The sequence below is a fragment of the Talaromyces rugulosus genome, chromosome V, assembly GCF_013368755.1.
Source record: "Talaromyces rugulosus chromosome V, complete sequence".
Taxonomy (NCBI): Eukaryota; Fungi; Ascomycota; class Eurotiomycetes; order Eurotiales; family Trichocomaceae; genus Talaromyces; species Talaromyces rugulosus.
Genome location: NC_049565.1, coordinates 2,130,037 through 2,153,504, shown reverse-complemented (window position 1 = coordinate 2,153,504; position 23,468 = coordinate 2,130,037). Strand labels below are relative to the sequence as shown.

Here is a 23,468-nt window from a genome sequence, read left to right as displayed (position 1 = left end):
AAAAAATTTTTGACCCTTAGACGAAGCCTTATACAGTTGGCCGGTACCGTCTTCTGATTCTTGATGGGCATAGTAGTCATCTTACATCTTTATTCGATTAGCACTATGTTGCAAATGTCATTATTACTGTATGTATACTGCCACATTCGTCACACCTGCTTCAACTGCTTGATGTGGGTGTTTTTGTGGTTCTAAAGCGCTTATATGGGCACGCAGTTGAGAACCGGATGCGCTACGGTGTCAACTATATTGATAAAGACAATTTTCTCACAATATATGCGGATATTCAGGATAAAGCCTATACCATACAAAATATTAAAAGCGGCTTTTTATCAACCGGTATCTCGCTATTTGACCAAGAATATGTGCTATCTAAGCTTGACATTCAATTGCGGACACCTACCCCCCCGAGTACGAGTCATTCTTCTGCAAATTGGTCCCCAAAAACACCAAATAATATAAAAAACCTGATTCGTCAAACAAACACCATAAATCAGCTTATAAATCAACGTCTTACCCATCCAAGTTCGCCTACTAAACACGCGTTAGACCAGTTGATAAAAGGTTGCTCGTTGGCCATGAATTCCGCCACTATATTAGCGCAGGAAAATCAGGAATTAAAAGCAGCGAACCATCACTAGAAGCAAAAAAGGACAACCCGTGGTAGGCCTATTGACCATTAAGGAATTTTGACAGTTTCTGAAGGTCGCGAGATAGCTGCAGCAGCGTTGACAGCCCAGGAAGCTTTACAATTGCCTAATCCGGAAGTGGCTTCGGGGGCACGCAGGCGCGCGCCACGGACCTGTTCTAATTGTAAACAAATCGGGCATATTCGCACGTACTGCCCGAACAATTCTATATAGAAATTATATAGTAATTCGGTTTATTCGTTACGTTATGGTCATTTTCTATGATTTCTTAGCGCGGGTGTCCCGGGACGCTTATGTGTCCCGGGGTGCTTATAAAATACGTTATTGGGCTTAGTATCTGACTAGGCTGTATTTTATTCCGACTATTCAAGAAGTATTTTATTTCACATGTCCATCTGATATCTAGAATGAAACCGATCCCTCTAGACACTAACGGTCTGAATACCCTACATTTGCGCAAGCTGCAGTAGCATCGGAAAAACTAGGCAACCCACTTTGGCTGACCTGGAGGCAACTTTGCATTGCTTCGCCGATAGTAAGCCCACAAACCGAGGGCTAGGATGGAGGCTAAGAATTGACTGGCGGCATTTACTCCATGCCCAGTCTGATAGCGAGGAGCTTCTTGACCTAAATAAATCCACACCCCAATTATTTGCCCTGGTCCGGTGAAGGCTATATTGAGTCCACTTGCCAGAGACGCGGCTGTAGTGGTATGCACATTATCAGAAACCCACGCGCAAAGAGACGGAAGAGACCCAAACACGGAACATGTACAAAGCACTAGCATGGCATATCGGAGGTGAAGCGATGGGCTCGGGACGCATGCTTGTATCAGAAAGGTTACCACGCCGCACAAGCAGAATACAGCAGCGACGAGTCCTCGACATTGCCATTTGTCAGATATGTATGCGGCTCCAAGAGTCACCACATATGCACATGCATATGGAGGGATGGTGAAGAGCTGTGCGGATAGCCCAGTATACCCGATGGCTTCCACAATTGTGGGCGCAAAAAGGGATAAAGAAGAGACACCAATTCCGACACAGAGATAGATTGCGTAGTGCACCCAGAGTCTAAATTCTTTCAGGGTTGCTTTTGCGTCTTGCCAGTTGAGCTTTGCATCACTAAATAATGATAAAAATTGATAAGTCCACTAAGTTCTAAATGAAGAAGGCTGGATGATGCGTATCTTACCCACTGAAAACGTTGCCACCAAACGAATTATTTAGGATACTTTTCTCCTCCTCGGTGAGCCACTTGGCCCTTTCCGGGTAACTCGGTAGAAAGAAAAAAATGGCGACTGCGAGAGCAATGCACGGCAAACCTTCGAGGATGAAGAGCCAGCGCCATGCACTCAAACCACCGGCTTTGTTCATATTACCTACTCCATAGGCGATCGCACCTCCAAAAGCTCCTGCTAAGGTTGCGCTGCAAAGAAAAACTGCGATTCTGATTGCTCGTTGACGAGGGGCGTACCAAAAAGTGAGATAGAAAATCATCCCGGGATAGACACCAGCTTCTGCTGCTCCTAAAAGGAACCGAAGCGCCATAAGTGTCTGCACATTCTTTGAACCTCCAATTCCGGCGCATAAGGAGCCAAAACATGCTATAAGGAATGATAACCATCTGATGACAAGTCATATTAGCAACAACAGTCTCCGATAGTTGGCGTTCTCGGGCTGTGAGTCTTACACGGGAGGAGAGAAGATCTTCATTGCCAGATTACTTGGTGCTTCGAATAATGAGTATGACACAAGGAATAGCATCAGTCCCACACGGTACTGCTCATCAGACATATTGAGGGAATGCATGAGATCGTCGGAAGTATCTGAATCCAAGACTTTTGCATTTCCTGTACTTCCTTAGCTTCCAAGTCAAAAAGGCATTATTGAAAGTATAACTCTACCAATGTTGGATCGATCAAGGTAGCATAGTAGATAAGTCAACGACACAAAGGGTAGAATCCGCCGGTCAATTTTCCGGTAAATACTGATAGAGAGCAGGAAATTAGTCCTTCCTTGGTAAGTGACAAGATATTAATACTTTGCCAGTTGTATTTTATCGTCCTGAGCATGCATCTCGTCAGTTTTCTCTAGATGTTGGGAATTGCCATCAAGAGGCTTTTCTGTGTCTTGTAACTCCGACATTGATCAAGTAAAAACACTGAAGCTCTTTAGATATAAGAATGCTGCAAGTAAAATGACATTCGAATAAAAAAGAAAGGCCAAGTGACGTACGTAGCCCTTAGTATTAATACTAGCTACTACGTAGTTTGGTAACGTCTATTCACCTCTTCAACTTCCCCGCAATTCCGGGGTCATAGAAACACTGCATTAAATGCTCACCCGAGCTGGGTTTATAGTGTGGGGAAATGGTCGGGTATATTGATGAAGTCGGCTCGGGTACAGAGATCTTGTAACGACTTTACCTTCAGTCTTGAATATAGCGTGGTATAAATGCTATTAGCATCACAATTGCACAATTTGTGTTTTAGGTTATGAAAATCGATTTTGTATGTCATTGATTTCTGGTATTTCTTAAAATGACAAGAGCTATGAAGAAGGTCGGGATGCCTATTCTGCTGTAGGTAGTCGGCGGCGCTCAGCACCACCCATTGTTCAGCAGTGGTATTAATGACTATCAGGGTATGCGATATGCAGCCAAGATTCCAGTCCATCATTCATAAATTTGATCTAGTGTGCGGGCTCTTGTCCTTGGTCTCTGCGTAAGAGCTAATGGAACCGCTACAGGGAGAAATCTATTTGTCTTGTTTGCGACATCAGTAAGACATAGACGGAACTTTCATTGTAAAATATTCATATTGACTTTGAACCAGCGAAGCTTCTGGCTATTCCTGTCGTTGTAACTACTCAAACAGCTGCAAAGTTTGGCCCATGCATTTCGAGCATCAAATCACGTTTACCAGAGACCACACCGCAATTTGATAAATCAAAATTTTCGATGTTGAGTTCAGAAACCTTGAGTATCATAATGCAAGAGAACCGAAAAGAGGTGGTCCTCGTAGGGATCGAGACTCACATTTGCGTGTCTCAGACTGCTTTAGGTAGGTGACATCACGATGCTAAAACACTTGGTGTTAATATGGATGTTAGAGTTGAAAGACCATGGCTATAATGTTGTAGTTCTTGCAGACGCAGTTTCGTCGTCATCTCCGCAAGAGCGAGTTTTAGCATTACAACGGATGTCAAGTTCTGGCATAACCATCAATAGTGTCGAAGGCTGGGTTTTCGAAACTTTAGAGTCTGCCGAGCACCCCTCGTATGTAACTACCAATCCACTGTTGAAGAAAATGAAACTCACGATTTGGCCAAAGATTCAGACAGGTTAGTAGTCTGTTGAAACAGACAGCGAATACAAGAACTCAAACGGTCCAAGCTCTGTTGTAGGTACAACGGAACCGTGAAGTACAGCGTATATCAGATTAAATGTCTTGTAGATAGGTAAATATACTGTTGTTGGATTTTCTTTTCAAAAATCTGACACGTTCCCGGATAATGTATGTACTAGTATGTGATGAAACGTACGGGTGGCCGTTTCCACTCAGCAAAGGATCAATGCCAAATTCTACTAAAAAAAAAACCCTAAAGTAAAATTGAAACATATAGACGATAGTGTGTTTGGTTCGAATTAGAACTTGGCTGGCAGTCTCGTTGCTCCGTCGAGCCTCAAACAGCATCCGTTCAGCATGCGATTCCGGAATATCTCCGCCACCAAACCTGCAAACTCTTCTGGTTTTCCAGCCCTTTTGGGCCATTCAAAATAACGTTCAATTGCCTGGCGCGCCTTTTCAGGCATTGTTCCTCTTGCTGTCATTCCAGTGGCGAACATGTTTGGAGCAATGGAGACGGCTCTAATTCCGAATCGGCTCAAATCCCGAGCTAGAGGCAATGTCAGGGACCTAATAGCCCCTTTGGTAGCCGAGTAAGACACCTGACCTGGCTGCCCATCGTATGCTGCAGCCGAAGATACCATAATAACGACACCTCGCTCGGACTCGCCTTTCGGATCTATCGGTTCGGGTAACTGAGCGAGATGCGAGACCACCAGTCGGACAATATCCAAAGTTCCGACGAGATTGACATCAATAGCGCTTCGGATCTTTGACAATAAAAGAGGTTCGAAATTGGAGTTGATGATCTGGAAAACAGTTGGCTTTTGCGTAGCGGGGTGTTCCTATGTTTTCCTTACCTTTCCTGGTGCAAGCACACCAGCACAACACACAACGCCCCCTAACGGTGAGTCTGTTTCCTTGCTCCACGAAATAGTATTTTGCACTGCGTCATGTACATCCTTTTCAGATGTAACGTTTACTTTGTAAAATTTCACCCTGTCTAACAATGAGTCGCCCACGGGCTCGGTGAGGTCGAAAATGGCCACATAAGCCCCGGAGAGTGCCAAATTTTGAACTGCTGCTTGACCAAGTCCGGATGATCTGTAAATCAACATTAGATTACATATTTCCAGTGAATGCAGAAGGCAATCAATTCCGCAAGTCTGTACTTACCCCCCAGAGACTATGAATGTCCTGCCTTGGACTCGCATTTTCTTTCTTTCTCTTTTTTGACTATCCTATACTGATAGTAGTTCGGGCTGAAGGCTGTAGTCTATGTTTGAAAAAGCTATTCCCAATTATACTTCTTAACCTAGTATATGCAAGGCGAGCTCGGCTATATTTGTCCAACTTAATGAAACTGGATTGTTACACATGTGTTAAAACAAACTATAGTATTGGAAACATGAACCCAAATAGCTCAAGTGAACAATATCGTACATCCACCCGACCACCTCTCTCTCTTTGCCGGTCAACCACCTCCTGCAGCAAGCGAGCAGCTTTGGCAGCATGAATGCTCGCATATTCCCCACCTGAGCCGAAGTTCTGCTTAACCTGACTCAGTTGCCGAAGCTTTGAGATACACCATGCCACCTTTGCCGAGTCCGAGCATTCAGTAGCGAAGGTGAAGAGAGCCCACATCGCAGCACTGTTTAGTAGCGGCTCGTTACCGACTCGGATATTGCTTTCGTAACCCCCAGAAATTTCAACTGGTTGATCGACGCTTCCCCGCAATGCTCTCCATGTTTGGTCTGCCGCTGATTTTTCATCATCGTGAGGAGACTCGTCCCACCATGCTGCTCGATAAAGGTAACAAAAGTTCGACCAAAAGCACGCCTGGAAGATACAAACTAGTCGATAAATGTCCCTCGCCAAGTCAACGTTCAAAGAGACTTGGAGATCTACAAAGGTAGTATCTAAAATAACGGGTCGCTCATTCCAGAGCCGGTGCAGGTCGTTTATGAGTAGTCCTGCTGCAGCGCTGACTTCCATCTCATCTTGATGAGACCCCCGAGGCCGACGGTGGCGATCCAACATGGCAATTTTCCGGAGAAATTGCTGAGATCGATGATGGAAGTAAACGGCATCCCGAAGAATGCTTTCCTTCAAAGTCGATACCATACTGAGACCCGAGAATTCAGGGCGACTGATATCTGTAGGGGATTTATGTAATCGATCTGCAGGAGGCGATAGAAGATCTCCAGAGACAGTAGAATGAAAATTAGAATTCCTCGGTCTGTCCGTTCCTTCATCACTTCGCGGGGTCGTATTGTTGCTCAGCAAGGTGTGAATTGGCGGCGGACGGCGTGGTAGAATCCCATTTCCCCCAAAGATAACTAGTTTTACGTCGCAAAGAAGAAGCCAGCGGATGATCTGTTGCGTTGTAAAATCCTTCTCGTCCAATTCCATTAAAAGAAATTCTGCCCATTCAATTTGATGGGCACGATGGATATCATCTTTATCTATTAACTGTTATGAGTCAGTACGTGCTGGTTGTATTGTACAAGAGTGTATAACTACCTCGAAGCATGTTAGAAGAAAGAGACCCGTGAAAAGTTCCAAACGAAGAGATTTGGACATTTTCTCCCTTAGTAGATCTAGTCCGTTGATCAGCCTCTCCTTTGCGAATATGTATAGATACTGTGCTAGAGTTTTCCCATTCCGCAGCCCTGGCGAGCCTCTACGGTGGCCCCCGTTCAAAGAAAACATGACAAAATGTAGTTGAGAAAGGGCAACCACTGCGTTTGAAATAATGGAGCTACTGCGCGCCATGGTCAATATTTGGCAGCATAAAGCCCGCCATGAAGGAACATCGACTGTTGTTACTCCCGGAACAAAGACGCTTTCCTGGAAATAAGTGCCCAGAGCCTCTGAGCGACGATTGAGGCTCTTGTCTATTCCGGCATCGTTGGACGAGTATGGTGCAAGTGCAATATTTGTGGCCATGCGTTTGAAGTTTGGAACAACGTCTTGTAAAAGATCGGCTTCTATAGTATGACAGGTGCTCTCATGGACTTGGTTAGTTGTACCTCTTATGCCTTCGTGGTCCTGCACTGAGGATACATAATTATGTGCTATTTGTTCCTACTCATATTAGTCCATGAAGCATGAATAAAGAATGAAAAACTGTCGCTTGCTTACGGAAAACTCATGGTCTGCATATGAAGCGAAATCAGCAGCACCACCATGCCCGGCGATTTCCATCGCGTCAATTGCATCGGAATCTGGGAGTTCTGGGTGCTGCAGTTCTGGAAACGCAGTCGATGGAGAACACCAGAGATCCAAGACATTCCGCGAGAAGTCGTCGAAATTAAAGAATAGAGAGTTGTTTTCGGGACCAAGAGTTGTGTTTTCGAGACCCAAGGGGACACCGGAATTTTGATCTATGGTAGGATCATCCTCTGGCATGTCATATTGCTGTTGGCCTGGGTGTGATCTAGCGGCTGTCGACTCTCCTCGTCGCGATGGTCGTTGTTGATACACACACTCGGTGTCTAGTCTGGCACAGTTGGCGCAAACAGGCCGTGTTTCGTCACATCTCACTTTCCGTCTCTTGCAGGTGACGCAGCCACTTCGTGATCGGGGCCCTGATCGGCCGATGCGATTTTTGCTACTAGCCAGGCCACCGAAAGTTTTGCGTGAGTTCATTGTGGCTGCTTGTAGGTGAGGTTGATAGAAGGTGTCCTCGGAACTCTCCAGTGAGCAATATGAGCAGAAACATGGGGAAATGCGGGGTTCGTATGACCAGTTTTAATTTAGTTTCCGTAGGTATGTATTGCTCAATTATTACTTGTTGGAACATAGAAAGCTACTAACAATGAATGGGTTATGTTACATGAACAGCGACGGCGAGAAGGCCGAATTACCGTCAATACAGGATGCTCATCACGTATGTTTTACTTTCCAAGTGAAAATAATACAAATTTTTAATAAATCGTTCTTTTTATTTTTTTTTTGCAAAATTTAGTTGATATTTCACGCATGTGAATTGCTGCAACAATAGTTCCATTATACTTAAAGATTGACTATTCAGTTCCTCGGCAAACCTCAACACTGCTAGAAATAATATCCGTAGCCATCCAAAGTCACGTTAGCTTTATAGGTTAGACCCCCGCGTTGCTTTCAAAGGCTCAAAAGTTTCTGCAGCCCACTGGGTGAACGCCTTTTGGGATCGGACTGCCTGGAAGTCTTGTTCACGTACTTCTCGCGCTTCTAGTGCCGGATTGTACCCTAGTCGCCGGCGCCCATCAACCACTTCCTCAATGCTGGCCGCTGAGGGGGCTATCTGATTGTCGGCACGACCTAGGATTGTCACAACCGTTGCACCTCCGAGGCCCATGTTGTGCTGAAGGCAATGTTTTGTTCCAGGTACACACCGATTCGCCGCCCAGCCACGCAGATGCCACACTACATCGATGGTCAGTACGCCTGGATTCAACGAAATTGTACGCATAGAAGAAAATAGGAAGAAGATTTGTACATACCCAGTTCAGCTGTCTGTGCTAAACCCGTGGCACCGAGAGGATGTCCTTTGGAAATCAACCCGCCACTAGGGTTGATGACCCATCCTGGAGAGATCCTTTTCGTGGTTGGATCAGGAGGATAAGTAATTCCTCCGCCCTGAACCAATTTCCACCCTTCTCCATATTTAGCCAGTCCCAAATCCTCTATTGCGCACATCTCATTTGTTGTGAAGCAATCGTGTAGCTCGACCACTTGTATATCATCGGGCGAGAGTGACGCTTGTTTGTAGGCTCTCACGGATGCTCGGCGAGTCATATTAGAGCCAATGAGCTCAATGGCGCTGGCAGGTTGATAAAGCTCTCGTGAATCTGTGGCAAGGGCTTGGCCCTTGATAAGAACTGCGCTTTCCTTTAGGTACGGATGGCTATTCAGGAAACGCTCTGATACCAAGACAGCAGCAGCAGCTCCGGTCTGGATCTCTGTTAGGTGATTTTGGAACTTTTGGTGGGGTTTAAAGGGAAAACCAACGGAAGAAGGGCAGCATTGAAGCCGAGTAATAGATCCAGCTACTACCGGACTGGATCCAACGTCATCAGCCGTTACAGCCTGGCGCAACTGGCTGTATGGATTGTTTATGCCATGAGTTCGATTGATCGAAGCAATAGAAGCAAAGTGTTCTGCCCTTGCCCCGTTACCTCCATATTTTTCTAGATACTCAGCCTGAGCATTCGCATACAGCTGAGGAGTCCATCCCGCAGAGGCAGTTTGACCCTCTGGTATAAACTTCTTGGACAACTCGAGAATCCTACCCAGGGGGTTCTCGCGGTCGTTGTAAATGCGAGGAAGAGCACCCGGGTACATTTTATCAAATCCGACGACAAGAACGCAGTCGGCTGCGCCAGCTTGAATGAATTGATTAGCCATGTAAAGCCCCGTGCTTCCAGCGCTGCAATAATTGTGAACGTTGTAGATGGGGATTCCAGTCATTCCGAGCGTATAAAACACGCGTTGGGCGCCTGCCGAGTCACCAAAGACATAACATCCCACTCCTTGGTCTACATCGTCATAAGTTATTCCGGCGTCTAGCAATGCCTTTACGCATGCCGAGACGGCTTGGTTAAAGTAATCGCCTTCTGGGTTGGAAGATCCAGCGGCAGACTTCTTTGGTGACATGAATGGTGTCATGCCAACGCCGGCAATGTACACCGGTTGTTGGGACATGGTGTTTGTCTTGTGTGGTAGGGGTAAAAGAAAAAAAAAGGTAAAGAGGCCTTCAATATCCTCAGTCTGATCGTCTTCCTTGCCTTCCAAGAATGGCGGAACGTACATATACTATTAGAATGTCTCTTATCCCCCTTGAAGATATAGAGAAGGCAAAAACAAACCACTCGGAGTATAACGGCGCATTGAAAATTCATATTATTCGAGATCGGAAACTGTGTCGCATCGAGAACGTATCTGCATGTATGGTCGATGCTCGGCTGTCGGGTGACCTGGTACGACTCGGGTAAATAACAAGATGCGATACCGCAACATGACGTTTAATACAGACATAACCTACCACTTTTTTTTATGAAGTTATTAATTGACATGTCTTTCTTTTGCTTTTAAATATTATAGATGCTTTTTCGTTCAATAAGCATTTCCTCATGGCTCCAGATCAGCCTTCTATAATTCATGGCCCGTCAGCTCCGATCCCCGTGTCAATGACATTTGGACAATTGATTTCCCACCATGCACGAGACAAACCGAATAGTTATGCTGTGATTTCACATCATCAAGGAATTAAATTGACCTACAAAGAACTTGATGACAACAGCACTGCCCTTGCAAAGTCATTTCGAGGATACAATGTTGGGAAAGGGGATATGGTTGCTATTATGCTGGGTAGTAGGACGGAATACCTCGAGGTAGGAATCTAGTGTGAGACACGTGATTTATCAATTGATATATATGTTTAAAAAAACAACCAGGCATTTTTTGCATGTGCCAAAATTGGAGCAGCAATTGTCCTCCTCAACTATGCCTTTACTTTTGACGAGATTGTGGCAACCTTGGGTCCTGTCGGTATGCCGCCGGAGATCCTGGATCGTAAAGCACCATCCTTTACTAATATTCAGTTTTAGCACCGAAGCTCTTCATTGTCGCACGTAGTGTTGGCAAATTCGAGTATGGAAACTTCCTTTCTCGACTACCTAGCAAGCTACCCTCCCTGCAAGCATTGGTTATCGTGAATTACCACAAGACCCAGAAAGAACTGGGACCAAAAATGGTCGCATATGAAACCCTCAAAACGCAGAACCAAACAGCAGATTTGGGCAGTCTCGATGTTTCTCCTCATGATATTGTCAACATCCAATTTACCTCTGGCAGCACTGGGACCCCCAAAGCAGCGGCTCTTAGTCACTACAACATTATGAATTGTGGACAATATATTGGGCAGCAACTTACAATGATGGATTCAGACCGAGTTTGCTTGCCTGTTCCGCTGTTTCATAGTTTCGGTCTTATTATCGGTAGCCTTTTTTTGTTCTTTCTTGTTACTCCATCTCTGATTTCTTTACTAGGTATATGCACGAGCATGTGGAAGGGATCATGCCTTGTCTTTCCGGCAGAAGTATTCAACGCCAGTGCCACCGTCGAATGTATTGAAAAGTACCGATGTACTGGTATATACGGGGTCACGACGATGTTTATCGAGGAGATGAACAGTGCCAACTTTCGCAAGACTGACCGGTCATCTCTAAAGTAAGAGCGGCTCTCCTTCTCCTCTCTCCCTCTTTTGAAAAAGATTCTTCGAGTAATTTTATACCTTTTCAGGTTTGGAATAATGGCCGGATCTGCCATGCCTCCCGACCTACTACAAAAAGTCACCACCAGCTTCCCCGTTCCTCGCCTGTACACAAACTGGGGCATGACCGAGCTTTCATCCATCACCACAATGACACACCACACGGATCCCATGAGCAAACGCATACACTCTGCTGGGCGCCTTTTCCCTCACTTTAGCGCAAAGATCGTGCAGCCGGGCACAGGGCGTGTTCTTCCCTGGGGTCAAAAGGGGGAAATTGTAGTTTCCGGGTACGGAGTCATGCGCGGCGGTTATCTTCACAACGCGTCAAAGACAGCTGAGACGTTGAAACACCACCCAGAAGATTTGGAGCTGAATGGTATAGGACCCATTGGTAATGCCAATGGTGGTGGTGATGATGGTGGGTACTTAAGAACATGGCTACATACCGGCGACGAAGGCTTCTTCGACGACGAGGGTTACTTTGTAATCACGGGTCGGATCAAGGATATCATAATCCGCGGCGGGGAAAATATTTCTCCAGTTGAGATTGAAGAGCGACTCTTTGCGCATCCAGCTATCGTGCAGGCTTCTGTTATTGGCGTGCCCAGCGCAAGGCTTGGAGAGGAACTGGCTGCCTTTGTGGAGTTGGAAAGGGGTCATGCGATGCCGACGGACGCGGAGCTTCAGGAATGGGTACGAGCGACGCTGAGCCGGTTCAAAGCGCCGAGATATTTTTGGTGGATAGGCGGTAGTCAACAGGGTGTTCCGCGTGAATGGCCAAAGACGGCATCTGGGAAGCTGAGGAAGCCGGATTTGCGTGTGGTTGGAAATAGTAAGTGTATTCTTTATCCGGTTTGGGATATTTTGGGGTAACAGAGATTATAGGTCTTGTTAAAGAAAACGTCTCAAGGGCTTCTCGTCTATAGAATAATCAGAAATATCATATGATGAGTAGATGTCATTATCTTCCTATTCTAGTAATTTATCCAACCCTAGGGTTATTAGGGTTAGGGTTAGTTATTGTCCCACATAATCTCCGTTAATTGGCCAACAGGGAATACGAGCTCTTGGCATAAATACTATATCCAGACTAGCCTCCCTCGTATTTCTATGGCGATGACGACACTGCCACAATTTTGGCAATGAATATTAATTATAACTTGCTCTGAGAAGTCAAGAGAGAGCGAAAGAGAGAGTAATACTGAATATACTCATTGTTCTAAATCATTTTCGCGTGGTATCAACTTACGAAAAAGAAAGACAAAAATGCCATCCCTAATCGGCCCAAACCTGGCAACCAGACCCAAGAAACAGCAACAGCCGGCAGCACAGTTTCAGGGTGTCTTCCGAATCAAACAGAATAAGAATACAAATAATAAACAACATGACACGATAAAGCATGCACAGCAGACAAATTTCCAGCTTACGCAGTCTGCTACGCCTGCGTCTTCGTCTATGACGGAGGAAGAACATGTCTTTCATTCGCGACGGAGTCATCGGAAATCGCGACTAGGGTGTGGGAACTGCAAGAAGAGGAGAGTCAAGGTAATTTTTATTTTTCCTCGTAATATATATATTTCCAAAAGAATAAAAGTAGTATATTGACTTCATGATCAGTGCGACGAGACAAAACCAGAATGTACACGCTGTTTAAAATACGGAGTTACATGTGATTTCTCGTCTGATGCATCTATTTCAAATTCGAGCTCGAGTTCGTCAGACTCGGACGGTACTATTAGTTCACCGGAGGATCTCCAGATGGTATTATTGAGCAACAGCTCGCCGGATATGGCAGCTAGCAGCATGTCACTTACAATTGTTGAGCGCTCGATAGCGCAGATTGTTGGCCTTGATAATGAACAGCTGGGCTATGGTGACAGAATGTACCTACTCGGGGTTGGTGATCTGTCCTCGCAGCTGATGAATTTGAGCGTATTGCACAATTTTATCACGCGAAGCACAGAGGCTATTCCGGATGCTAAGATGAAAAATACTATGAAGACGGGCCTGATTCGGACTGCGTTTGGAGTGGGTTACCCTTTTTCCCCTCTTTTTTTTTTTTTTTTTTTTTGTGAAGAATATAAGACTGATAAAGGTAAATAGAACGCACATCTGATGCATACGGTGTTGGCGGCATCGTATCTCCACTTGAATCACACTCGGGCGGGCAACAAGTATCGGCGCGTGCAAGAAGCTTTCCACTGGCAGCGCGCTATCCAGCTGTACCAAGGCGAGATTCAGACAGTGATTGGACCGCATAATACAGACGCGCTCCTGGGCAGCTGCATCCTGATGGGCATGAATACACTGTTGCCTGTGGGGTTTAAGCCACAGGATTCGTGGGTGTTCACGCGCAACCCAGCGGACCTGAACTGGCTGGCGCTGCAAGGGGGTCTGCGCTGTCTGATTCAATTGACGCGGCCATTCATCGCAGGCAGTATTTGGGGAGAACCGTTCCAAGAATCGGGCGATCAACTCAAGCCATTCCAAACAGAAGTGGCCGGTCGTGTCGACATGCACGAGGCGCTGGCTGATTTGTGCGAAATCGACGACAGCACGACCCCGGAAACAAATCCATACCACTGGCACATCCAGCTGCTGAGCCGCATGCTGACCCTCGAGCCCTTTGACCAGCTAGCCAACTACAACATCTTCGTGTCGTGGATGGGCCAGATTCTGCCCGAGTTCATCACGCTGTTGCGCGTCAACGACGAACGTGCGCTGCTCATTTTGAGCTGGTGGATGGCGCTCATGTGCGCGACGGCATCGTACCAGGTGTGGATTCATGCGCGCATTGTGCCCGAGTGCCAGGCGATTTGCATGTATCTGGAAGAGAACAGCAGCAACCGTGAGATTCTGCGGCTGCTGCAGTGGCCGGCCGCAGCGTGCGGATATCGGGACTGGACGACGGAGGCGCTAGAGCGGGTGACTATAAGCGAGCGTTTTGAGTGGACGTGAGGTTATATCTAGAGAGACATGTCTGAAACCATTATTAATAAATGCTTGGCTTGGCTTGGGTCGGAGTCCTGTTTCTGGGGCAATGGCGGTCAGCGCGACAATCAGCTCAACTGGTCGGGCTGGGGTGAGACCGCGTCAGACAAATGCAAAAATAAACCCAGTGCTGCGGCGCCACACGCAGCGCGACCGTTGGCCATGAGACATACGGAGTAGAACCAGCCTTTCAATAATAAAGACATTGTTTCGGCATTGGTAGCGAGACACCGACGCGGGGGCACTGATTGGCTGGTGCTGGCGCTCCCCTCGCTTGGCAGCTTTGCTGGGCTCGCATCCGAGGCTCTCGCTAGGCCCAAACCGTGGTTAAGCCGCAAGCTAAGGAGAAACAAGGCTTGAAGCTATTGAGAACTAGCTGCAGCGCTTGCTGCTGGCCTGAGTCGTTCAGCTGGCCAAGAGCACAATGCCGAGCGCGCAAACTGCGGTGGGCGCTGGTTGCCTTGAGCGACGCGGATAAGCGGCGACAACTTGCAAAGGTGGATGGAGGTGGAGGTGAGGTGGTCGATCAAAATGTGAAACACTGGGCCGGTGACTTCATGGACGACAATGATCGCCATGTTATCGCAGTGCTATCGGCCGATGACTGGCCCCCGTCGTTCGCGCCAGCACTGACACACAACATTGTGACAGGCAGCGGAGGAGGTGCAACCTGGTGACGGCGCCGCTGCAACCTGTGGGCGCGGCCGGCTTGGCGCCGTGTCAGCGTGGGCCCCACAGCTGCCCGTGCCATTGGCCCGGCAGCCGAGGGCCACGCGTTGGACAGCGGTGATTGGCCGCGATAACAGGGTGGCCCCGCAGTCGAGCCCATGAGTCCAGTGAGACATTGGAGAGTATCTATTAGGTACTATACTTACGAAGCATAGCCAGTGGTTACGTACTAATTAATACTATTGCTATTGCTATTGCTATTGCTATTGCTATTGTCTCATATTTTTTTTTTTTGAATATTCCGTACAGATAGTAGAATAGAATGGCCGGTGTGTCTCTACTCTGCAAGGACTGCCTGGTGGCTGGAGGGCAAAAAAGCAACTCCCCTGAAAATCGGCCCGAGCAAAAATAGAAGCGCACTAGCGTGATCGATGCTAGGCCCAGAACGCGCTAGCGCGGCGGGCCCCCCTGGCCTCCACTGCCCAAAACGGAAAGACCCCACCGGCGCAGCAGAGCGTTGCCACGCTCCTTCCTGCTCTGGATTGAAATTCTGCTGTGCCTGTTTCGCGTCCAGTCATCATCCAACAGCCTGCAAGAACCAGCCGAACTAACGGGGCAGGTGCGCTGGTGGTTGGTGGTTGGTGGTTGGGGCCCGCCTGCCCTGTGGGGAGTCAGCCTCTCTCTCTCGCCGTCTCTCTCTTGCCCGCGCGATATAAACTCCGCTTCCCACTGTCTCTCTGACTTGCATCTCCTCCTCCTCTTCCTCCTTCTTCTCCCACTGTGTGCCACATCATCCTCACTGTCGCTTGTACTGGTTTTGTGTTGTTTACCGTTCTATACTGCCATAGAACTCTTGTGACGTTATCCGATTTCTCCCTCGCTATACAGATATCGGACTTGCTTTCGCTCGCGGAATTCACCGAACAAGGATCATTCCCAAGATGCATTCCACTCTCATCAAGTCGGCAGCCGTGCTGCTCGCCGCAGCCATGCCCATGGTCTCTGCCCAGACCTCCACCACCTGCAACCCGCTTGAAAAGAGTAAGTTGATACTGTGCCTTCTGTCGCCGATCAAGCCCACTGACCTGATGCAGCCTGCCCCGAGGACTCTGGCATGGGTGCTACCTTGAGCTCCGACTTCACTGCCGGTGCTTCCGACGACTGGACCGTTACCAACGGTGAGATCACCTACAACGACCAGGGCGCTGGCTTCACCGTTGCCAAGCACGGTGATTCCCCAACCATCCAGACCAAGGACTACTTCTTCTTCGGCACTGCCGAGGTCAAGATGCAGGCCGCTCCCGGTACCGGCATTGTCAGCAGCATTGTGCTCGAGTCTGATGACTTGGACGAAATCGACTGGGAGGCCCTTGGTGGTCAGACTACCACCATTGAGACCAACTACTTTGGCAAAGGAAACACCGAGACTTACGACCGTGCTACCTACCCCAACGTCGACTCGCCCCAGACCCAGACTCACACCTACACCATCGACTGGCAAAAGGACGCCATCACCTGGTCCGTTGATGGCAGCGTTGTTCGCACCCTCACCGCCGCCGCTGCTGGTGACTACTTCCCTCAGACTCCCATGACCCTGAGAATCGGTATCTGGGCTGGTGGTGACCCTACCGAGCCCGAGGGCACTATCGAATGGGCTGGCGGTGTCACCGACTTCACCAAGGGTCCCTTCACCATGTACATTGAGTCTGTCACCATCAAGAACGCCAACCCTGGATCTTCCTACACCTACGGTGACAACAGCGGTTCCGCCGACAGCATCAAGATTAGCGGTGCTGGCTCTCCCGACACCACTACTACCTCTGCTCACCACACTACCACTACTGTTCCTCACACCACCACCACCAGTGTGCACACTACCACCACCGAGCCTGGCACCACTACCAAGCCCACCACTACCACCGGCGCCGGCAGCACTGGCACTGAAACTGGAACTGGAACTGCCACTGGCACTCCCACTGGCACTGCTACCGCCCCTGGTGGCGGTTCTACCGGCGGCTCGACCTCCACCTTTACCACTGCTGTTACCACTCCCAGCTCTACTGCTGTTCCCGGTGGCCCTACTACTCCTGGTGCCTCTGGCACCCCGGGCACCCCGACCAGCTCCACTGCCCCAGCTCCCACCAACGGTGCCGTCTCTAGCATCAGCACCTCTGGCTCCGTCGTCGCCCTTTACGGCTTCGTCGCTGCCATTGTTGCTTACGTTCTGTAGATTATCTCATAGCGTTCTTCTTTTATAAAAATATGTACATATATCAGGCGCGTCTGATGCATTCTACGTGATTGAATGTCTTCTCGGTTCTATCCGTACACTTTCCTTGGCGGTCTGTTCATAATAATATTGCAAATCATACTAGATGTATATCTGATGCGATGCGGAGCAAGGGAACTGGGTTATTTTGGCTGTTTATTCGCTAGCGTTGAGTTTTTTTTAGTCATATATGGCAACAATAATAATAGAAGCTATTGAATTAAATATCAAGTTTAGTGGGATTTTTCAATTATTAATTAGAATCCATGTTTCACAATTTGTGCATACACCGTTCAAAATGTTGAAATAGCCCAATTTGAGTTAGCGCTTGTACATGTAGTACATGTCAACTAGTAGTACAAAGAACATCCATCTATCTTCCCCTTTCTTCAACCGTATAAGGTTTCTGAGTTTATTCTCCGTTCGTGCCAGAGGATACACTGTAGATTGATGGACTGAAAGTCCTTTGCTGCAACTGTCAATATTTTCCAATAATGGAACCCATCCTCCCAGCTTCGCGCATGAAATTCGACGACGTCGCATGGGACCGAAGCGACGCCATCTACGCCGCCTGGAAAAAGAAGCTCTTCAACAAAGACGTATTTCGAAAAATCGGAGACTTTATCGTCAAACACAGGCGTGGCCCTCCCGATGAACTTTTCAGTCCACAAAAAGGGGCATTTAATCTGATATTCCGCATGAAGTTTCGCGATGGAGGCTCTGCGATCATACGTTTCCCCATTCCGGGAATTTCAGTGTTTGCTGAAGAAAAAGTCAAGAGAGAGGTCTCTGTTATGCGGTTTATTGAACGTCATACTAGTATACGTGTCCCGCATGTGCTGCATTATGGAATGACTGAAGAAAGTCTAGCGGGGCTTGGTCCATTCATTGTGATGGAGTATATCGAGAATGACGCTGATATGGGCGATGCTCTCAACACCCCTAGTCTGAGCGTGGAAGAGCGGTGTGTTCTAGACCCAGATATTGATGAAGACCGGCTTCGATCAGTGTACAGCGACATGGCCGATATCCTTCTCCAATTTTCGAGAAAATCATTTGACCAAATCGGCAGCATCACAAACAATGAAGAGGGCGATTTCGATGATGAATGGGTCGCCAGCCACCGTCCTCTAACCATAAACATGAACGAACTCGTCCAACTAGCCGATTTCCCGGCGCATCTTCTACCGCAGACGACGTTCAAGACTGCATCGGCGTATTTCCTAGCCCTGGCAGAAATGAACATGACTCATTTATCTATCCAACGCAATGACGCTATTGACTCCGCTGAAGATTGTCGACGCAAATACATTGCGCGATGCTTATTCCGCAAACTAGCACGCGAAAACCGGTTGTGCTCGTACGACAACGGGCCTTTCAAACTCGTCTGTGATGATTTCCGGCCCACGAACGTTCTCGCAAATTCGGAATATGGGTACAAAGTTGTGGGCGCGATTGATTGGGAGTTTGCGTATACTGCGCCAGCAGAGTTTGCGTATAGTCCTCCGGCATGGCTACTGCTCGAGCGTCCGGAGTACTGAGAAGCGGGCCTGGATGACTGGACACGGGTGTACGAGAAACGCCTGACAGTGTTTCTAGAAGAAATAGAAAAGCGCGAGACAGAGTCCATAAAACGCGGAATTATGTCTGAAGATGACTGTCTTTCGCAGCGTATGCGCGAGAGCTGGCAGACGGGGGACTTTTGGGTGTGCTATGCCGCGAGAAGGAGTTGGGCTTTTGATATGCTGTATTGGGCGAAGATTGATAGGCGGTTTTTTGGGGAGGGGGACTTGGAAGATAGGTTTCAGCTTCTGACTGAGGAGGAGAGAAATGGTATTGATGAGTTTGTGCACAGGAAGATGGCAGAGAAGGAGGAGCGGAGATTAAGAGAGTGATTTCTCATTTCTATCTATACAGCAGTCTGTTCATACTCTTCTTTTTCGGGAAGTTCTTAACTAGCCATTGCTATGAAATATATCGGAAAATTTATTTAAAAAAAAGACAACATGAACTATTAAAATGTTCTATAATGTGTATAGCCGCAGCAAAAAAAAGAACGACCCTGTAGGGGCTCGAACCCTAGATCTTCAGCAGACAATAATCACTACCGGAGGCTGACGTGCTACCACTACACCACAGGGCCATACATAGCACGGGAAAGTGAAAAATTGTCACTTTGAGCAATTCTGCCGGCTGGCCGGAAATATACATACTTCCCAGCGTCAATTGATTATCGCATACCCTTAAATATGGATATTTTGAAGGATATTATCCGCGGGAAGATCATTATATCCGCTAGTGATACTGTACATTATTATGAGCCTGTCACTGGTGGGCCATTATTCCACGGTCTTGGAGCGCCACCCAGTTGGTGGACTGCGTACACCTGATTTCCTGAAACTGAAGGAAATTGTTCTTGCTCTACAGTCTACTTTTGAGTGTTTTTATAGGTGTTTCAATCTTTCTTATGTGTTTGAATAGGAACGTAGCACTAGAAGTCTCATGAAACAGTTTTGACATGGCAATTTTCCCAAATAATTGAATGCCATTCGGGAGGTTGACGTCCGGCGGCACGGTTGTATTGACTAGGAGTGTTTCGATAATGTCCAGCATGTTTAGCATTGAGATACTAATATTTATCAGCATATATACTAGTGGCTATTGACATACCATAAAATCTTTAGGCCTAGAGCGAAATAGGTATTACCTTGCAACCTCACCAGGTAAGTAGATGCCATTGGCGGAAAAATCCAGAAGAGGAAAGTCGACATTGATTATTACTGATCCTCCGACTGTGCCAAAGCTGAATCCGGTTATACTCTTATGATCCGTGACCCTTGTCAAACTAGGGGAGGAATTTATTCTGCCGTTTGGACTTGACAGTTGGACGCGTTGTAGATAGATGGGTTTTCATTAACGTTGCGTAACGAGTCAAGTCGTAGGCTTCTAGTAAGTATGTATTAGTCATTTCTTCTATACATGTTGCAGATAGAATAAGTAATATAACGCGAGCTACGCGTGATATACCTGGAAAAATGACCAGTTATAGACATGTGTTTCGCCGTCTCGAGTCATCTCAAGGCGGCGCTAGGACTTCAGACTTTTATGTCCGCAGCACCCGTTACTGTCTTCAATTTTGGAAGAGGCGCATTTGGCAGAGTCGAAAGAGAGAAATCTATATTAGTTCCAACAGACTATAGACCAGGAAGGTCAATCGAGCCCTGTGTAGAGAGTGATTTCCAGCTGTAGGATCCAAAATCGCCGGTGATGTTTCGGATGTTGGGGAAATTGAAAGAGCTGTTGTGGTCGGGTACTATGAGGATGCTTCCGTTTACGACTGTCCACGGCGCTGCGAGACACATGCAGTCGAGCACTGCCTGACTACTCATATTTCACACACCATCTTGCGGGGTACAAGTTGCGTAATAGCTTTTGTCAATTAATGTTCTGTTAGTGGTAGTAACACCCGAGAGAATAAAAATACAAAATCAGGAGCCGTACCAGCCGGGAGGATCCCCCAAAGCAATGTTTTTAATAGGCCGATAATGTATAACTGATCACAACACAGCATACTGCCTGCAGTTGACCTCGAAAAGATGGCTAGGATGAAAAGGAGGCAGACTGTTCTTATCGTAGGCACGAGGCTGACAACCCCAGTTGAGGCTTGTGGCGCCATAGCGCAGCCCAGAGCTTGGCACGGAAGAATCCATTCGCTAAGAGACTATATTTTCTCACTAGCTATGACCTGGTTATTTGTAGCCATTTCCTGATTATTCTCAGTCGACCATTGTTGTTTACGGATGGTTGCTCGAAACAGGACCACTCCATGGTGCTGCTGGGCCGATATCCGGCAACGTAAGCGTCCCGGGCCTCGCTGTCTATGCTTATATAGTTAGGAGGGCCTGAGACTTGATCGACACGCCGTTGCGGATAAGATGCATTATTATTAATAGATCATGTACATTAAAATGATTATCATGTTACTAACTATTCGTTTAGTATTATTGTACAGATCATGCCCGGCCAATCAGACCGCAGCCGCTAGGCCCACCGGAATTTAACCGAACCGGCTCAACTCAACCGAGCGTCCTCGACGTCGCCCACGCTTTCTCGCTTCCAGTTTCGCGCCTCAAAAGTTCCAAGGCCCATCGAGCCCCCGTCTTGCGGGCCATGTCCAGCCGTGCCTCATTTTACCGGCCATCTAATCGATAGATGCGCTGGCAGTGCGGCGTGTCAAGTGACACACGGCGGCGCTGCCCCGCGATCAGCATGCAACCAGCCAGGCTGTTCGTGAAGACCAGACGAGGAGACAAAAGATCAAGAGACACAGCGAAATAGAGACAAGCAAGAATGATGTATTTTATGCATCAATTTGCATCAGTCAATTTACCCGACCAGGAACACACAAAGGTGGCGGCCCCAGCCAGGGCTCCACGGGGAGAAGCAATTTTTCTTTCCCCGCGCTGCGGCGGTTAAAAAGAAAACATCCCACTATGGATGCATTGGACTGCCCTCTTGGGTGGGCTGGACCCTCTTCCAGACGCTGCTGAGGCCAATCAAGACATTGTCACGGTGCTACTGCTTGTCCAGATGATGTACCAGCTCCACCAATCGCCCGCGCTGGAGTGTCGCAGTTTGATAGTGGTAGTATTTATTCAAGTCCGCTCCTCGCCCATCTCTCTCGCCTTTGCAACCATAGCGCATTTCTCCCAGTCGCCTTTTTTGTCTTCGCAGCACGTCTTGCTACCCTGACCAGCGACCATGGCTACAGAGACCATCGCCCCGTCCAAGCCTAACATTGGCGTCTACACCAACCCCAACCATGATTTGTGGTTGGCCGACGCAAAGCCGACCGTAGAGGAGGTCCAGAAGGGCGACGGTCTCAAGCCCGGCGAGGTGACCGTGGAGATTAGAAGCACCGGTATCTGCGGGTATGCCTTTATCTCCCGTCTAGAAATTTTACGGTGTTGATACTAACTTGCTACTTGCGCAATCCCAGATCTGATGTCCATTTCTGGCACGCCGGCTGCATCGGCCCTATGATCGTAACGGGAGATCACATCCTTGGCCACGAGTCCGCTGGTGTCGTGCTCGCCGTCGCCCCAGATGTCAAGACGTTGAATGTTGGAGACCGGGTCGCCATTGAGCCCAATATCATCTGCAACAAGTGCGAACCTTGTTTGACCGGACGCTACAACGGTTGCGAGGCCGTCGAGTTCTTGTCGACTCCTCCTGTTGACGGACTCCTCCGTCGCTACGTCAACCACCCGGCTATTTGGTGCCACAAGATCGGCGACATGAGCTTCGAGAACGGCGCGTTGCTGGAACCACTCAGTGTCGCCCTCGCCGGCCTTGAACGTGCCAACGTGCGTCTGGGTGACCCCGTGCTTGTGACCGGAGCTGGTCCTATTGGTTTGGTGACCTTGGCCTGTGTCCAGGCTGCTGGTGCGTCGCCCATTGTCATTACCGACATTGACGAGGGCCGATTGAAATTTGCCAAGGAGCTGGCTCCTAATGTTCGCACCTACAAGGTGCAAATCGGCAAGACCCCAGAAGAGAACGCGGCTGGCATCTTGGATGCCCTGAACGATGGCAAGGCTGACGCCGTGGATGCCATCCGTCCCCGCCTTGCCGTGGAATGCACTGGTGTCGAGAGCAGTGTCGCCTCGGCCATCTGGAGTGTCAAATTCGGCGGCAAGGTGTTTGTCATCGGTGTGGGCAAGAACGAAATGACGATGCCCTTTATGCGCCTCAGTACCTGGGAGATCGACCTCCAGTACCAGTACCGCTACGCCAACCAGTGGCCCAAGGCCATCCGGCTGGTCAAGAACGGAGTCATTGACCTGCAGAAGCTGGTCACTCATCGCTTCGCCATCGACGATGCCCTCAAGGCGTTTGAGACGGCAGCAAACCCAAAGACCGGTGCGATCAAAGTACAGATCATGAGTTCTGAAGAGGAAGTCCAGGCGGCCAACGCTGCCAGTGGCAAGCAGTCATGATAGATATCCTTGTTTTTATATCGGCGCTTGCATAAATGTCCAGAGTATTAGTACTCTTACGAGAGTTATTGCGGGCATGTTGTATAGACCCTTCTTGCACATATAAATAATTCAATTAGCGACAATGAACACCAAGATCTTTTTTGTCTTCTCAGACAGATATCGTAACTATCTCAACTAGATTTAGACCAGTCATTCCCTAGACCTTATTCTCGGAATGTTCCAGACTGGGGAATAGCCACCAAGACCAACACTAGGAAAATAATGAATCTGCCTAAAA

The 23,468-nt window shown here is 48.0% G+C and overlaps 9 protein-coding genes and 1 non-coding gene across 10 annotated transcripts; 5 read left to right on the top strand and 5 right to left on the bottom strand.

The window, feature by feature from the left end:
* Window positions 1–1,131: 1,131 nt before the first annotated feature.
* TRUGW13939_09295 (uncharacterized protein) lies at window positions 1,132–2,446 on the bottom strand (the record flags this gene model as incomplete). The annotated part of the gene is made up of 3 exons (XM_035492419.1): window positions 1,132–1,774; window positions 1,845–2,276; window positions 2,343–2,446. The coding sequence occupies 3 exons, from the start codon at window positions 2,444–2,446 to the stop codon at window positions 1,132–1,134; spliced, it is 1,179 nt and encodes a 392-aa protein (XP_035348312.1).
* A 1,195-nt stretch (window positions 2,447–3,641) lies between these two features.
* TRUGW13939_09294 (uncharacterized protein) lies at window positions 3,642–4,057 on the top strand (the record flags this gene model as incomplete). The annotated part of the gene is made up of 3 exons (XM_035492418.1): window positions 3,642–3,714; window positions 3,764–3,929; window positions 3,985–4,057. The coding sequence occupies 3 exons, from the start codon at window positions 3,642–3,644 to the stop codon at window positions 4,055–4,057; spliced, it is 312 nt and encodes a 103-aa protein (XP_035348311.1).
* Window positions 4,058–4,298: 241 nt separating this feature from the next.
* TRUGW13939_09293 (uncharacterized protein) lies at window positions 4,299–5,213 on the bottom strand (the record flags this gene model as incomplete). Its single annotated transcript, XM_035492417.1, has 3 exons — window positions 4,299–4,808; window positions 4,860–5,103; window positions 5,176–5,213. The coding sequence occupies 3 exons, from the start codon at window positions 5,211–5,213 to the stop codon at window positions 4,299–4,301; spliced, it is 792 nt and encodes a 263-aa protein (XP_035348310.1).
* Window positions 5,214–5,391: 178 nt separating this feature from the next.
* On the bottom strand, window positions 5,392–7,650 carry TRUGW13939_09292 (uncharacterized protein; the record flags this gene model as incomplete). Its single annotated transcript, XM_035492416.1, has 3 exons — window positions 5,392–6,471; window positions 6,523–7,086; window positions 7,144–7,650. 3 exons carry the CDS (start codon window positions 7,648–7,650, stop codon window positions 5,392–5,394), a joined length of 2,151 nt encoding a protein of 716 aa, XP_035348309.1.
* Window positions 7,651–8,098: 448 nt separating this feature from the next.
* On the bottom strand, window positions 8,099–9,687 carry TRUGW13939_09291 (uncharacterized protein; the record flags this gene model as incomplete). Its single annotated transcript, XM_035492415.1, has 2 exons — window positions 8,099–8,409; window positions 8,487–9,687. The coding sequence occupies 2 exons, from the start codon at window positions 9,685–9,687 to the stop codon at window positions 8,099–8,101; spliced, it is 1,512 nt and encodes a 503-aa protein (XP_035348308.1).
* Window positions 9,688–10,115: 428 nt separating this feature from the next.
* On the top strand, window positions 10,116–14,218 carry TRUGW13939_09290 (uncharacterized protein; the record flags this gene model as incomplete). Its single annotated transcript, XM_035492414.1, has 7 exons — window positions 10,116–10,376; window positions 10,440–10,533; window positions 10,593–11,214; window positions 11,287–12,129; window positions 12,562–12,805; window positions 12,878–13,288; window positions 13,364–14,218. 7 exons carry the CDS (start codon window positions 10,116–10,118, stop codon window positions 14,216–14,218), a joined length of 3,330 nt encoding a protein of 1,109 aa, XP_035348307.1.
* Window positions 14,219–15,861: 1,643 nt separating this feature from the next.
* TRUGW13939_09289 (uncharacterized protein) lies at window positions 15,862–17,150 on the top strand (the record flags this gene model as incomplete). Its single annotated transcript, XM_035492413.1, has 2 exons — window positions 15,862–15,961; window positions 16,015–17,150. The coding sequence occupies 2 exons, from the start codon at window positions 15,862–15,864 to the stop codon at window positions 17,148–17,150; spliced, it is 1,236 nt and encodes a 411-aa protein (XP_035348306.1).
* Window positions 17,151–17,683: 533 nt separating this feature from the next.
* On the top strand, window positions 17,684–19,084 carry TRUGW13939_09288 (uncharacterized protein; the record flags this gene model as incomplete). Its single annotated transcript, XM_035492412.1, has 2 exons — window positions 17,684–18,716; window positions 18,789–19,084. The coding sequence occupies 2 exons, from the start codon at window positions 17,684–17,686 to the stop codon at window positions 19,082–19,084; spliced, it is 1,329 nt and encodes a 442-aa protein (XP_035348305.1).
* Window positions 19,085–19,246: 162 nt separating this feature from the next.
* Window positions 19,247–19,332, bottom strand: TRUGW13939_09287. The gene has a single exon. It is a non-coding gene; the product is annotated as a tRNA-Arg (tRNA).
* A 2,618-nt stretch (window positions 19,333–21,950) lies between these two features.
* Window positions 21,951–23,188, top strand: TRUGW13939_09286 (uncharacterized protein; the record flags this gene model as incomplete). Its single annotated transcript, XM_035492411.1, has 2 exons — window positions 21,951–22,120; window positions 22,189–23,188. 2 exons carry the CDS (start codon window positions 21,951–21,953, stop codon window positions 23,186–23,188), a joined length of 1,170 nt encoding a protein of 389 aa, XP_035348304.1.
* Window positions 23,189–23,468: the final 280 nt, after the last annotated feature.